The following is a 15,657-nucleotide window of genomic DNA, read 5'->3' as shown; positions in this document are numbered from 1 at the left end:
GATCTGGTTTGGGCTAGATTTTAGAATGTGTCCTTGATATGCATTTCAATTAAATTAATTCATTCATATACCCCCAATTTTATTAAGTACCTTTTGTATTTAGGGCAGCTTAGTGAGCACTAAAGGCACGGTTGGGGTATGTGTGTGTTACTGTAGGACAACAAAGGTTTTATAGAACGTAAGCTTCTTGAAGGCAAGCACAATCGGTGAAACTGAGATAGGCAGCTTGGTACAGAGGGAAAAGCACTGGATTTGGAATTGGAGGAGCTGAAGTTGCATCTTGGCTCTGCAGTTTAACTCATTTTATGACCTGGGGCTTCTTTCAAGTCCTAGCTAATATCTCATCTTCTATGGTTCACCTCTCCCCATTCCCCCTTAATTCAGGAGCCTTTTCTCTTTTGATTATCTCCCAATTATCCTGTCTAGATCTAGTTTGTACAGGGTTGCTAGCATTTTGTCTCCCTCATTAGGCTGTGAACTCCCTGAGGGCAGGGACTGCCTCTAGCCTTTCTTCGTAGGCCCTTTGTTGGCTAACAGAAGTCACTTAACAGCTCTGGACCTAGATTTTTTCTTATCTATAAAATGAAGAGGTTGGAATGGATGGTCTCTTAAAGTCCCTTCCGACTTCAAGTCTATAATCCTATAACAGGTTGCTGCCCCGTGGAAAATACTGTTTCTAGTTTAGTGTCACAATACTGGACCTAGAATCAGGAACACCGGAGTTCAAATCCAGCTTCAGATATTTACTGTCCCAGCTTATAACCCTGGTCAAGCCTCTTAACCTCCATTTGTCTCAGTTTACTCAACTTAAAAGTGGGGATAATAATAGGAGCTACCTCCCTAGGCTGTTGTGAAGATAAAACGAGGTAGTATTCGTAAAGTGCTTAGCACAGTGTCTGACATATTGTACAAGATTAATAAATGCTCATTCCCTTCCTCTCCCTCCCCGCGGCGCTCCCACCCCTCCTCGCAATTTGCAAGTTTCCCTAGAGGCCGACAATAAATATACAGGATCTGGGAAACAAACAAAGGGTATGAAATCTCTGCAGATTCAGGCTCTGAAAGAGATAGGTTCTCTAGGTAGATAAATCTGAGATGCTGCTTTAAGTAACTTCTTGACTGAAAGAAAGAACCCAGTCTTAGTGTAACCGACCCCAGGCAGAGAAGGCTGGTAGAGAAGATAAGCTAAAATCGGGAGATTTGCCATGCTGGGTATCTGCCCAGCGCCAGAGAAGTAAGGAGCAGAAATGAACAAATACTCTATACTCATCACATAAGACTACAGATTTCGAATAGGAAGGGACCTTAGAGGTGATCTAGTCCAACCCCCTCATTTCCAGCAGAGGCCCAAAGAGAGGCAGTAACTTGGTCAAGGTCACTCAGGTAATAAACCGCAGAGCAGGTATTGAAATCCATTTCCCCCGGACTCCAAACCCAGTTTCCTTTCGACTGTATCTCCTTCTTTCCTGCAAGCCTCACTGGAGGCCAGGAACAGCTGCCAAGTGAAAAATTAAAAGGAGGCGCCAGGATTCTATTTAGCAACTTCGCTCTTATGCAGGAACGAAACTTTCCCTTAAAAGTTGAGATACGTTTGAGAGCAGGTTTGCAATCAGACTAATTGGGGAAAAATAGGGAAACCGCAGCTTAGGCTGCTGTTGCTGCTGAAAAAAAAGAGGGGGGGGGGGAGGGAATTCGCCGCGAGGTCGAGACAATAATATCTTCATCCCGAAATCGCTGAAGGTTGTTTTCTCCTTGTCTTTTTTTTTCGTTCGCGTCCTGAACTGGGACAGCTAGATATTTCGCGGCAGTCCAGCTATCCCGGCTGGCTGGGAGGAAGCCTTTTGATTTTAAGGCAGGGCTCAATACTTCCACTTTTTAATGAGCCATTCCCTCCACCCTCACTTAAAAACTGGTGGTGGGGGGGAGAGATCTGCATCGCCAACCCAAATATCTGAGCCCCCCCGCGGGGGGGAGGTGACGGCAAGTGGACAGACTGCAGCGTCCATTACTATTAAAGACTAAAGTTCCCAACCTTGAAGCAATAGACAGAAGTGGGGGGGGGGGAGAAGGAAAGGGATAGAAAAGGGGAGCAGGGGGGAGGAGGGAGCCCCTGACATTGACAAAGAGTCTAAACAAGAGTTGCACACGCTGGTGTCCACTACGTTGCCTCGGGGCCGCTCGTCCTGCTGGGACTTGTAGTCTTCGGGGGAGCCACTTTCCGGGCTGGCGTGGATAGTGGGGCCCCGGGTGGAACTACAGCTCCCAGGGAGAGCACAGCCGCCCGCCCGCTCCGGGTGAGAGTGTGTAAACTAAGTGAGCCGGAGGGAGCAGGGGAGGACAGGGGGGAGGGAGTGGGCTGTGGCTGGCACTGCGAGGGGGCGCCGGGCGCCGTCCCTGGCCCCTCCCCGCCGCGCCCCCGGGCTTCTCAGCTGCCGCTGCCGCTGCTCCTGCTGCGGCTGCTGCTGCTGCGCCTCGGCTCGTGCGTGCGCTCCGCTCCAGCCGGGCGCCGCGCGGGCAGGAGCCATGCAGTCCGAATCAGGGATCGTGCCGGATTTCGAAGTCGGGGAGGAGTTTCACGAGGAGCCCAAGACCTATTACGAACTGAAGAGTCAGCCTCTGAAATGCAGGTGAGTGACAGCTGCCGGGAGGGAGGGAGGGGAGAGGAGGACCTCTCCTTCCCAGTTGGGGGGAGGTACCCCTCTCCCCTGGAGTGCCATGGCCGCGTCCCGAAGACAAGGACAGTTAGTCCCCTCGCGAAGGACCCTGTGCCCTTGCCCCAAGGCGGAGAAAAAAAACTCCCCGACACTGTCCGGAGCGCAGATTGGCTACGCGTCCAATTTGGGGGCCCCCAATGGGGAAAGCACGGTTAGAGTAGACGCCCACCTTAGAAGAAAGAATGCACCTGTGAGGATCGCTGCTCTCCCGTGGGCTTACCCCGCATCTGGGGGTTGTTGCCCCCCCCCCCCCATGCATGCCTGGCCCCGTTCTTTGCAGGGAGGCATGTTGCCCTCACTTTTCTGAAAGGATACTTCTCTGGGGTATCTTGCCCCCTACTTTCCTGAAGGAAGGATGTATATCTGGAGTACTTTGCTCCCCCCCCCCTTTCTTGAAGGAGGATGAATCTCTGGAGTACATTGATCCCATTTTTCTGTAGGGAGAATGTATCACTGGGGTGTCTTTTCCTCATCTTCTCGTAGAAAGCTTGACTCTGGGGGAGTATGTTTCTTTATGGAAGGGAGACCCCTTCGGTCTGGTTGCTGTGGTCCCCTATTCCTCTAAGGATGATGCATATCTGGGGTATGCGGAGAAGATGGGGTATGTTGTTTCACGTATGCAAAAAGGATGCACATCTGGGGTGCGTCACACCCCTCCGCCCATCCCCCGCTTTGTAGGCAGAGTTCACATCTGGGGTACACTTGCCCCTCCCCCTTGCTGCCTCGAAGAGAGAACACACATCTTGGGGATTCTCTTGCTGTAGACCATCCTTCGAGGATAGTTCTCCTCCTCCTGGTCCTCTAGTGAGGACCTTGGACCTTGGGACGCCCCCTTCAGCCCGGAGACCCAGGCGCCGGCGCTGTGTAGGGTTGGAATCCTAGGTGAGGCCGGGAAAAGAGTTTTCAGAGGCTCCTGACGTCGGGTCTGGAGACCCAGCCCCGGCCAGAGAAGTTGGGAGTGAAAGCGGAGCCACGGACCCCAAGTCTAGGGGAGGGAGTGATGGAACAACCCGAGAATCTCCTGTCTGAACCAAGCCTGCTCTGGGGCCTGGGTGGGAGGGAGCCGTGGCAAGGGGGCGGCCACCAGCTCTTTGCCAGTCAGCCCTCTGGAGTCCTGCCCCTGCGAGAAAACCCGCCCCTGACATCCCGCAGGTGAGTTTCGCTCCGGCTCTCCTCCTCCCCACGTTCTGGGTAAGGTAAGCCTGAGGATGATCAGGTCGGGGCTGGAGTCTCATGGAAGTGTGCTCTTCGTCAGCTCTGTTCCCCAAGGAACGACTCTGGCTATGCCTACCTGGCTGTAGTCAGGTCCTCCCATTCAAACCAAGGTGTGAGAAAAGTGATATCTTTGGGCTAGTTGGTTCGAAGGTGGGATCCAGCTTTTTGGGTTCTCCTGTTTTGTCTTGTCTCCTATTTCACCCTCAGCTGAAAACTGTTTCCCTGGCTGGCTGTTTGGGGTTTACAGAGAGAGGTGGAATCGGGGTTTGAAGCGGACCAGGTGATGGCTTCCTCTCCCTTTGAATGGAGAGACCCCCTTCTCCCTAGCTGCCGCCTTCTCTAAACCCTTTCCCACCAGCTTCCCTGGACTGACTGGGTGACTATCCTTTTGAATCTGGCACCTTTGCCTTTGATTTGCTAGTTCTGCTCCCTTTCCCCTCCCCCCACCCCCATCCAAGTCCTAGTGTTGACCAGGTGGAAGGGTGGACAGTGGTGGCTGGGATGGCTGAGACTGTGTTTTCAATTGCAAGATAAGATAAGACGCTTACTGGGAAATCTTTTAGCTCTGGCATCCTCACTTATGTCCTTGTCTCCCCCCCCCCCATACACACACACACACACACACACACACACACACACACACACACACTCCAACTGTTAGAAGAGTCTTGTGTAGAACTGGCTAGTAGTGAGAGGCAGAGGGAAAACGCAGTCTGTAGTGGGAGTCAGACCCATCCAGGGACATTGTATAATCCCTGTCACCTTCTGGTGGTGGTATTATTCGGAAGAGGAAGGGGGATGGGGCATGTTCTAATGGAATTGAATTTATTTTCCCGATGGATTTAGCAAGCTTCTGAATCCAAATTGTAGAGGAGAAATCAGTGAGTAGCACACCCAGCAAGCAGTGCTGCTGAATCAGTCTGTTTATAAATGCTTAAAAAAGAAGATTGGGAAGAAATGTTATCTGAGGTTAGTTAGGAGAATCAAGCCCAGCATTGGAGTGAGCATAGATGTCTGTGTTTGCCTGTTGGGGGTGGGGCTTCAGGCTAATATTGTTTAAAGAGGATTGTTGGGTATTCTCATCTAGAGCTGTTATCTAGCCTTAGCTGAAGAAGTCAGCGACATATAGGTCCAGGTCCATTTGTTTTCTTTGCTGGAATAAAACACAGCCTAGAGAGCGGAAGCGTGTTGCGGTTCTGGGTATATGTGGAATTTTGGACAAGTTCGTTAACTGGACTTTTATTTCCGATGAGGGCAAATAGATAATACATGAGCCTGAAAGAGTAAATGAACATCATATCTTGGAAGCTGCAATTCATTTGAATTTGCCATAGACTTATTGAAGTGCTCTTACCAGGCACTGAAGATTCAAAAAATGACAACTGTCCCTTTCCTCAAGGAAGGAACTTACACATTCCATAGAGATGTGTTCAATCGATCTGGGGCCTAAACTTTTTCAGAAACTTCTTTCTGAAAGTTGGTTCCTGTAATTATCAGCATTTATTTTATCTCTGAGAACCTAACACTGTCCAGGTAAAGAATCAAGTGAATCTCTTGGGGAGTGGGGAAAGGGGCTGGCAAATAGCATCAGGAATTGAGGTTAAAAGGAAATGCAGGGCAGAATTGTAGAGGAATTCGATTTAAAAAGTTGTCACAAAATTTGTTTCTGGAGCAGACACATGGTTTTGGAAACCGACTAGCAAAATAAAATCTGTGAAGAAGTACATCGAGTTGTCAAAAATCTCCTATAATTCTTCCACAGTTTTATAATGCATTGTCATCTACATCTGTTGTGTTATTTTATCAGGGCCTCACTTGTTCAGGGTGTTTCCCCTCTTCCCCCACCTTTTTTGATTCTACTCTTTCCTAGGACATCTCTTTCTTCCTTCCTTCCTTCCTCCCTCCCTCCCTCCCTCCCTCCTTTCCTTCCTTCCTTCCTTCCTTCCTTCCTTCCTTCCTTCCTTCCTTCCTTCCTTCCTTCCTTCCTTCCTTCCTTCCTTCCTTCCTTCCTTCCTTCCTTCCTTCCTTCCTTCCTTCCTTCCTTCCTTCCTTCCTTCCTTCCTTCTTCATCTTCTCAAGCTCCCTTGTCCCCTTTGTACCCCTTGTCCTCCTCCTCTATTTCTTCTCTTTTTCTTTCTCTCTCCTTTCGTCAGTCCTGGTTGGGCAGGTCAGAAGGGAGAGCAGAAGCTTATATTGCTCTATCCTTTTAATATCTCTTGAAGCTGTAACATGGTCTGGAGAACCAGGACTTTCCCAGGGCACTGAGAACTGCCTGCTTCCTGGGAATCCGCCTCTTCTCCAGAGAGGTTCTCTGACACGCCGACTCTCCTGGTTTGGCCATTCCCCAGTCCTTCACCTTATTCCAGCCCATTATCCCTAAGGGTCCTGTTGCTGTGGTCCCCTGTTTCCTAAACCCACCTTTCCCTACTGTGAGCTTCAGCTATCCCCTCTGACATTCCAACGACACCTTACCAGGGTGTCTGACTTCCCACAGTCAATTGAATTTGCTCTGGGCACCAGAAGGCCTAGTTATAGCTCTGAACGCATCTATTTAATTCTGTGCCGTCAGTCATGCTCAAAGTGTTCATTTCATTTGAACTTTCTTTCAAGTACTCTATGAGGTATCACTTTATTTTCTCATTTTTGGGGTAGCATTTAGAATTATTAGAAATAACATTAAGAATTATCTCTGCTAATCCACAGTCAATGCAGTAGTTGTAGTCTCCAGAAATCCCATGCTTTGAAAAATATGTATTTTCTTGTATTTTGGCTAAATTTTAAGCTGCCTGGTATTTTATTTTATTTTTTTTAATAAGGAGATACATTGTTATTCCAACCCAGTCCTCCCTATATTTAGGAGTGCTAAGTTGTTGGGCTAATGTAGAATCCATTTGGTCACATGAAACATGCCAAGTCACTGGTTTTGAGCAAAAGGAGGCAAAAAAAAAAAAGCCTTATAAAGAAAAGAATTGTTTTCTACTTTGACGCACCCAATGAGATGGTTTAAACATTTGTGTGTCCCTGAGAATGAATTCTGAATGGCAGCAGACTAAAAGTGCTGAATATCAAGAGTAGCCCAGAATTCGAACATCTGCAGAGTCAGGGAAATAAATTGGGAACCGGTGAATGAGCTCTTAGCAGCCAAGTCCCCTCTGTCTGTCTATATGTTTGGGCTTAAAACCCCATATGCAAATGCTTTAGCATCTCCCTATCTTTCTGAGTTCTTGTGGATAATCTATATTTCTAATGCTAATTTTTCAGATGTTAAGCATTCAGGGGCTCTGGGGTAGTTAATATACTTTTATTTTTTTGAAAAACATTTTTATTTAAAGTTTTGAATTCCAAATTCTATCCTTCCCTCCCCACTTTCCTCTCCCCTCCCTGAGGCAGTAGGCAATCTGATACAGGTGAAACATGTACAATTATGTAAAACATTTCCATTGTTAATATACTTTTAAGACTCAGGTTTTTGTTTATTTTTTAACCTTGTCATTCTTTTCTCTTTTATCTACTTTGTTTATTGGTTTATTTAGCTTGCTGTTCATCTGAGATAAGGAAGAGCTAAAATTTGTTTCATTTGCATAGTAACCTTTACTAAGCTTCATGTGGGCAGCATAATTCAATGAAAGAATCCTGAATTTAGAGCCTGTGTGAACTTGGGTAAATCATTGCACCTCCCCCAGGGCTCAGTTTCCTTATCTGAAAAATGAAGGGGCAGAGGTGGAACTAGCACAGGTTGACCTGGGGCTTTGTTCTAGGGTGTTAACAGCATTTGCAGTCCTTCAGTGTAGTGTAGAAACAACCCTGCAAAGCACCTTGTTAGTAAAAAATAACTTGGGGGCAGCTAGGTGGCACAGTGGATAAAGCACTGGGCCTGGATTCAGGAGGAGCTGAGTTCAAATCCAGCCTCAGACACTTGACACTTACTAGCTGTGTGACCCTGGGCAAGTCACTTAACCCTCATTGCCCTCCAATTAAAAAAAAGATCTTTAAAATAGGAAGTAGCCAGATATGGTGCTTCCTTCCTCTGGTGGCTACACCTTTGGTGAGTTTCTCCAGCCAACCCACTCCTTTGGCTGCCTCCGAATCATTTCTCTGTTCATTGTACGCTGCCTGATTAGAGCAACAAACCGCCAACCTCTAGATTCAGCTGGTGACACAGTGGATACAGTACTGGGCCTGGACTCAGGAAGACCTGAATTCCAATCCTCCCTCAGACATGTACTAGCTGTGACCTTGGTCAAGTCACTTAATCTCTCTTTGTCTCAGTTTCCTCAACTGCAAAATGGGAACTTTTTTCTCTTTTTAAAGGCAGCTAGGTGACTTAGTGGATAGAGCCTTGGGCCTAGAGTCAGGAAGATCTGAGTTCAAATTGGGCCTCAGATACGTATTAGTAGTGTTACCCTGGGCAAGTCACTTAACCTCTGTCTGTCTCAGTTTCCTCATCTATAAGACCTCCCAGGGTTGTTGTGAAGACCAGGCTAGATGATATTTGTAAAGTGTTTTAAAGTGTCAGGTGCTATATAATCCCTGGCTATTATTATAGTATATGGATGTCTTATCTTTCCACATGGAATGTAAACTCCTTGATTTATGTGAGTTATTTAGTTTTCATCTTTGCACCAAAGCCCCTAGCACACAGTAGGAGATTAATAAATGCATACTGATTAATTTTATTTTGATTTGAGTTCATTTAACAAGTGTTTGTTAAGTCCTACTGTGTGTCTACTAGGTGTTGGGCATCTACAGATAGACAGGAAACAGCTCCTGCTCTCACAGGGCTCACATTCCAACGGGGGTAGTGACCATGGGCAAGATACTTCCCTTTCCTTATCTATAAAATGAGGGGGGGTCACAGCAGGCATGACGATAAGAGTTTCTTCTTTCATCTCTAAAATTCAGTGTTTTCTCATTTGTTGCTCTTCACTTCCTTAAAGATTTCAGAGCCTTGCCTTTTAGTTCTACATCAATCATCACCCGCTAATGATCTGATTTGGAACAGATACTATGCTAATTATCGGCTCATTTGATCCTACCATCCTTCGAAGTAGGTACTATTTTTATTATTGTCATTTTACAAATGAGGAAGACTGGCTGAGGCAGATAAAGTTGAAATGACTTACCCAGGGTCATCTAATTCTGAAGCAGAATTGAAATGATTTGAACATCTGTCATGTTGTAGCTCCTCTTGTACTCAATTTAATTATGTAAATTGATTTGATAGTTTGATTATATTAACTTGATTAAACGAGTTCTCTGAGTGTGACTTGGCTCTTTTATCTTATTGGAGATACCACTTTCCTCCGACCCCTGCCCCCCCCCCCTTCAAATTAGTTATTTATGGACTGCGTTGAGTGGTTTTTGTAATTCCCTTTGAGTTACAATGCAGTTTGCTCAGGCTGATGTTGGTATCTGTTCCAGTTGTGCAAGAAGTGGAAAATATCCTTTATTTAGAACAGGTCACATGTGCTTACAGTCAGAAACAGGACCTCAGTGTAAAAAAATGTATCTTGGGACAAATCAAAGTTACTAAAGCTTCTTCCTCCAACTGCATGGCTGTAATGGCTTCAGAACGGACTGTTGTTTTTTTTGTTTTGTTTTTGTTTTTGAGAACTAGAAAACATTATCAGAGAAACAGTGTTTTCCTGATCAGACCCAAGGAAACCAGGAGAGACTTTTTCAGCATATGGAATTGTCATAAGATCCTAGCTCTGGACCTGGGAGGGACCTCAGGGGACCCTGGAGTCCTTTATTTTACAGATGTGGAAACTGAGGCTTGGAAAGATGAGGTGACTTAGAGTCCTGGATCTCAAGCTTGAAGCGACATCAGAGGTCATGGAGAACAACTCCATCATTTTACAGATGTGGAAACTGAGGCCCAGAGATGTACAAAGTGACTTGCCCAAGGTTAGACAGGTAGCCAGCATCAGAGGAAGAGTTTGAACCCAAGCTATTTGATTCCAGATCCATAGACTTTGAGCCCAAGGGAACCATTGGGATCATCCATTCTAACCTTTGTTATTCCAAATTAGGAAGTGCCCCTCTGCTGTGTAAGGCATTTATAATACAAGTTAATTATAGGAGTGTTTGATTAAATTTTAAATGTGTGTGCATTGAAGAGGAGAGTTGAGAAGATGCTGTGACTATATTAAATGCAGTAGCTACCCACTTTGGGGAAACACATGCAGTTTAAAATAATTCTTTCCAAGTAATTTAAACATCTCATATGCGTTATTATATGGACATGAATTTATACAACACCATCATTTTTATTGAGAAAGATGAGGGAAAAGAAATGTTAGAGCTCTTTGCAATAGTTCAAATAAGAATATTTGTAAAGCATATGTAGTGACTGGAATGTAGTAGGTGCTTAATAAATATCTCCTCCCCCAGTAATAAGTCAAATGAACGAGCATTTATTAAGCACCTGCTATGTACTAAGCATTGGGATATATATATATAAAACCCACCCAAATATGTAAATCAATGAAACAAAACAAAACCAACAAAAATGACTAAGATTTCTCCATTTACCAATGCTCAAAATGCTCTGCAATTCATTAGGAACTATAGTACATAATGATAGGAAAGAGGAGGCAGACATTTACTATGGTCTAATGCTAAATGCTTTACAAATGTCTCCTTTGATTCTCACAACCCTGGGAGTATTATTGCCATTTTACAGTTGGGGAAACTGAGACGGACAGAGGTTAAGTGACTTGTCCAGGTTTACATAGCTAGTATGAGTCTGAGGTCTGATTTGAACTCAGGTCTTCCTAACTCAAGGTCTTGTCTTGTCCTCTATTCACTGCACCACCTAACTGCTGATTCAGACCACAATTTGACTTCTAGTGCTGAAGCTTCTTGTTTATTTCTCTATTTTCTTCCTCTAATATGTCTGTTTATATTATAGCACTTGTTTAGCTCTTTCCTGCTTTTTCTAAATTCTCCTCCCTTTTGCCCTCTCCAATCAAGCTAGCTTTTCATGATGAATAGGGGAGAGAGAGAGAGAGAGAGAGAGAGAGAGACAGACAGACAGACAGACAGACAGAGAGAGAGAGAGAGACAGAGACATGTGCTTGTTTCAACTGCCCTGTCCTTTCAAGTTAACACATTAGATTGTAAGCTCTTTGAGGACAGGGACTATCTTTTGCCTTTTTTTTTTTTTTTTTTGCTATCCACAGCCTTTAGTATAAGTTCCTGGCTCATAATACGTGTGAAAGAAATTTTTATTGATTTTTGATTGATTGATCTGAGCCCAAGAAAAAAGTTTGCATTGGAATGGGGAGAGTACAAGCTACTAAGGGGCAGATGAGAAGACCTAGAATCACAGCATTTTTGTTGGAAGAGGCCTTTAGGCCATGTAGTCCACTTCAGTTCCAGGAAAGGGTCCTCACTCTTTTTTTTTTTTTTAAGTGAGGCAATTGGGGTTAAGTGACTTGCCCAGGGTCACACAGCTAGTAAGTGTTAAGTGTCTGAGGTCGGATTTGAACTCAGGTACTCCTGACTCCAGGGCCAGTGCTCTATCCACTGCGCCACCTAGCTGCCCCCGCCACCTAGCTGCCGAGTCCTCACTCTTACACTTCTGCTTGAAGACTGCCAGTGTGGACCAAGCCACCACCTCCAGAGCCACTTGGTGAATTTCAAAATCTTAGTAATTTTTTGGTTTTATTTCCTTTCTTCCTTTGTCTTTCTTTATATCTCGAGTGCCTAACACAGTGGCGTTTAAGCAGGGCAGCCCTAGCCCTCACGAAGTTTGTCCTGACATAAACTTCATCATTTTGCGACCTTCCCTCATTTCTCTAGGGCTCTGAACCAGTGACACTGATCTAAAGGCCTTTCACCATCCCACTTGCTTCCCTTTGGACAGAATCTTTCAGCTCATCAACATCCTTTCTAAAATGTGAAGCCAAGAGCTGAACACAACACTCTTGAAGATAGGTCTGACTGGGGTAGAGTGGTGAACAGCCTTTGTTTCATTGAAAGATCCTTGGCCTCAATGAGCTTCAGTTCCCTTGGGAGAGGTGTACATGTACATAGTACTCCCACCATTCCTGGAGATGATGTCTTTTCATGAAGCCCAAAAAATGTTACCTGAGCAAGGTATATGTGTATGTATGTGTGTGTGTCTCTATGACCTTCTCAGGTTGGAGGCTGATTTTTTTTTTTCAGGGCAATGAGGGTTAAGTGACTTGCCCAGGGTCACACAGCTAGAAAGTGTCTAGTGTCTGAGGTCGATTTTGAATTCAGGTCCTCCTGAATCCAGGGCGGGTGCTTTATCCACTGTACCACCTAGCTGCCCCCAGGCTGTTTTTTAAGTCCTGTGAATGGAAGTGTAGAGACAACAGAAGGATCTGGCTAATTTTTTTTTTCTTTTTTGATGCCAACTGAGTCATCTAACACTTGTTAGTCTCTACAAATTAACCCCCTAACTCTAAGATGAACTGGGTTTTGTTTTGACTGTGTTGTTACTTCTCTCCCTCCCTGGTTTGTCCTTTCATATATAGGGCTGATTTCTTTAAAGCTGGCTGCCAAGGCCACATTTAGGCCTGCTTTCATTCTTTTAACTTCCTTTATAGTTTGAGGTTATAGAAAGGATTTCATTGAATTCCTGCATGGGAATTCCCTCCACCTATACAGATCACAGCTTATCTATGACTTAGTGATTAAGAGTTAGGTAGCTACTGTGAGATTTAAAATTGGATATTAGATCATAAATCTCCCCTACTTAACTTTTCCCTAAATTTATCTCCCAGACTAGTAAATGGAAGAAGCTTCTGGTTTTCTAGTTAGAGCTTTTATTGTATGGTAGTTACAAGGTGATGTTGATTAGAAGGATAGGAAAGTAGAAATACAATACAAATCGTCTTAAGTCTAGGCTTAGTCTATATTCCGTGTAAAACTCACTAAAAACCCAAGGCCACCTTTGGGGAGAGAGCGAGAGACCGAGTCAAGAGTGTGCTGCTGCTAACCGCAAGCCGGGCCCAGTCGAACTCCAGTCAGCATCTGTCTGTGCAGCGCAGCCAGGAGACCAGCAGAGCAGGAAAAAGCTCCCACTTCCATTCTCTCCTTGCCTTTTAAGCTCGCACCCCGGAAGTCGAGTGCTCAGCAGGCAATCTGGCGTTCGTCTCAGGCGGACTGGTGTGCGTAGCTCATGCCGTTGGTCTCCTCCCCAAAAGGGTGGTCCTAAAAAAAACTGGTGTCTCTCCATTATCTAACTGACTGTTAAAAAACTTTCATTTTTTTTTTTTACCACATTTCCCCCCCTTTGCTTCCTCAAGAAACGGAATGTTTCCTTGATGGAACAGTAAAAAGAATATAATAACTATTGCTAACTAATAATATGTGAACAACAATATAGAAAAGGAAGAGAGGAAAGTTTTGTCCAGAGGGGTGATTTTTTTTTTTTGTCCTCATGAATCGACCGCTTTGACATTAGTCTTGCAAAGGGAGGGCCTCTGCAGAGAGTACATGTTACAGATAGTATATATTATAACAGAAAGGAGATAGTAAAAACTAACAAAACATATAAAGTCTCTGAGTTCTCTTGTCTTCTTGAAGTGGTAAGATGTCATCAGGAGGAAACTGGATTCTGGTCTGGAAAACTGGATTCTGGACTCTGGTCTGGATTCTGGTCTGGAAAAACTGGATTCACTTCCCCTACTTAACTTTATGGCTGAGAGATCCCCAGCATCTCTCAGCCATAAAGGAATTAAAACGGGCCTTGTTATCAGCACCTGCCCTAGGACTACCAGATTATAGTAAGCCTTTCACTCTTTTTGTGCATGAACAAAGGGGGGTGGCTTCTGGAGTTCTGACTCAATCACTGGGGCCTCACCAACGCCCTATAGCCTACTATTCAACTCAGCTGGACCCTGTAGCGGCTGGAGCGCCACCTTGCCCTAGAGCAGTGGCGGCCACAGCCCTTTTGGTAGAAAAAGCCTCTGATTTGGTCCTAGGTAACCCTCTAACTGTGCAATGCCCTCACGAAGTGAAGGCTCTCTTACTACGTCACAGGACACAAGCCTTTTCAGATCAAAGGCTGGCTAAGTATGAAATAACCCTGTTAGGTAATGAGAATATCCCTTTAAAACGCTGCACATTTCTCAATCCAGCAACGCTACTCCCTAATTTACCATTCTCGGGGGAACCATTGCACGACTGTGCTTCTTTAGTTGATATGGCTGAAAAACCCCGTGATGATCTTTTTGATACACCTTTAGAAAATCCTGATCTTGTCCTCTATACAGATGGTTCCTCATTTATGAGAGAGGGAACCCGTTTTACTGGAGCTGCTGTAGTTTCTGATTATGACACCACCTTAAGCACATCAAAATTAAATTATTTGCTCAGGACTAAACATGGTAGGCTCTTGTCTCTGCCTCTGGGACTTTGAGCTTTTCTAGTTGAGTTTTTCCCCTAATCTTAACTTTGAAGGAGGTCTCCATCTCCATTCCCTGCTTTGCCACCAGATACTAGTGCCTTTTTATGAGTAGTCTTCCCTGTCCCTCTCCCCTTTAGAATGGAAGCCTCCCCCATTCCCCCCCACCCCCCACCCCATCAGGGCAGAGACTAACTTGCCTGCTTGTTTTTGTAACCCCACTGCCTTTCATTCTTTCACTTAATAGATGTTGATTGATTGGTAAGCTTGCCCAACCTAACAGCTAGTGTTGGAAGCTGGAATCACACCCAGATTTTCCTGACTCTCTTATATCCAGCAAGCTTACATAATATGTCAAGGTACTTGGATTTCACATGAAAAACTCATTTGTCATTACCCAGGGATTCCTACCTAAGGACTAGAGCAGCAGCAAGAGGGGACCTCACAGGCCCTAGAACTGACTCTGGAATGTGAGTGTGCACGCGTGTTTCTGCTTGCGCGTATGCTCGTGCTACTACCTGTAGAAGCTATAAATGATCGTTGTATGTATTGTATTGTGTGATGTAACGATTGGAATAACGCCACCTGCTGGATACTTACTGTAGAAGAGTTCTGCCCATGAAGGGAAGGTCTTTGAGGGCAAGACCAGGAGTCAGGAAGTGACGCGGGCTAGTGGGAGGAGGAAGGAAGAGACTGGCGCTCAGTCTCGCGCTCTTTCTTGAGGACGCTGGTGGAGAGCGGAGCTAGAAATGTGCTCTCCCTTTAATAGATAGGAATCTAGGCCTTTCTCTCTCTCTTTACCAAATTCTTATTCTCCTTAATAAATGCTTAAAAGTCTAACTCTTGCTAAAGCTTATAATTTATTGGCGACCACTCATTAGATATTTTAGACAGTTTAGCTAGAATTTTAGCCCTTAACAGTGAATACACCTGAACTGGGGAGGTTCATATGCATAAGTATGTACCTACAAGCACATATACACGTATTATGTATTTAAATTTGTAGACACACAAAATACATCTATATACGTATCTAAAATGATATATCATATCAGTAAATCTATATATTTATATCAATTTTTCTCTGTGGAGCTATCCCTGTAATGGAGTGATCACTTATGGGGAAGAGGGATCATTAGCACAAGTGGTCTGATTTTTTAATATGTAAAAACAACAGGGGTGGGGCAGCTAGATGGCACAGTGGATAGGACCCTGGAGTCAGGAGTACCTGAGTTCAAATCCGGCCTCAGACACTTACCACTTACTAGCTGTGTGACCCTGGGCAAGTCACTTAAACCCAATTGCCTCACTAAAAACAACAACAACAACAACAACAGGGGTAGCAGG

General features: G+C 44.9%; 1 protein-coding gene across 5 annotated transcripts in view; it reads left to right on the top strand.

The window, feature by feature from the left end:
- The first annotated feature begins 2,348 nt into the window (after nucleotides 1-2,348).
- The window catches only part of MITF (melanocyte inducing transcription factor), a 302,090-nt gene continuing 288,781 nt past the window's right edge, over nucleotides 2,349-15,657 (top strand). For 4 of the 5 annotated variants that reach the window (XM_043978245.1, XM_043978243.1, XM_043978244.1 and 1 more), the window contains exon 1: nucleotides 2,349-2,627. In XM_043978245.1, coding sequence (XP_043834180.1) covers nucleotides 2,524-2,627 — 104 coding nt within the window. In that variant the 5' untranslated portion in view covers nucleotides 2,349-2,523. Of the gene's footprint in view, nucleotides 2,628-3,785; nucleotides 3,867-15,657 lie in introns of those variants that run through there. The other variant, XM_043978247.1, reaches the window with a different exon arrangement.

The sequence above is a fragment of the Dromiciops gliroides genome, chromosome 1, assembly GCF_019393635.1.
Source record: "Dromiciops gliroides isolate mDroGli1 chromosome 1, mDroGli1.pri, whole genome shotgun sequence".
NCBI lineage: Eukaryota > Metazoa > Chordata > Mammalia > Microbiotheria > Microbiotheriidae > Dromiciops > Dromiciops gliroides.
The sequence above is the reverse complement of the archived record's forward strand: the minus strand, read 5'-3'. Positions and strand labels throughout refer to the sequence as shown.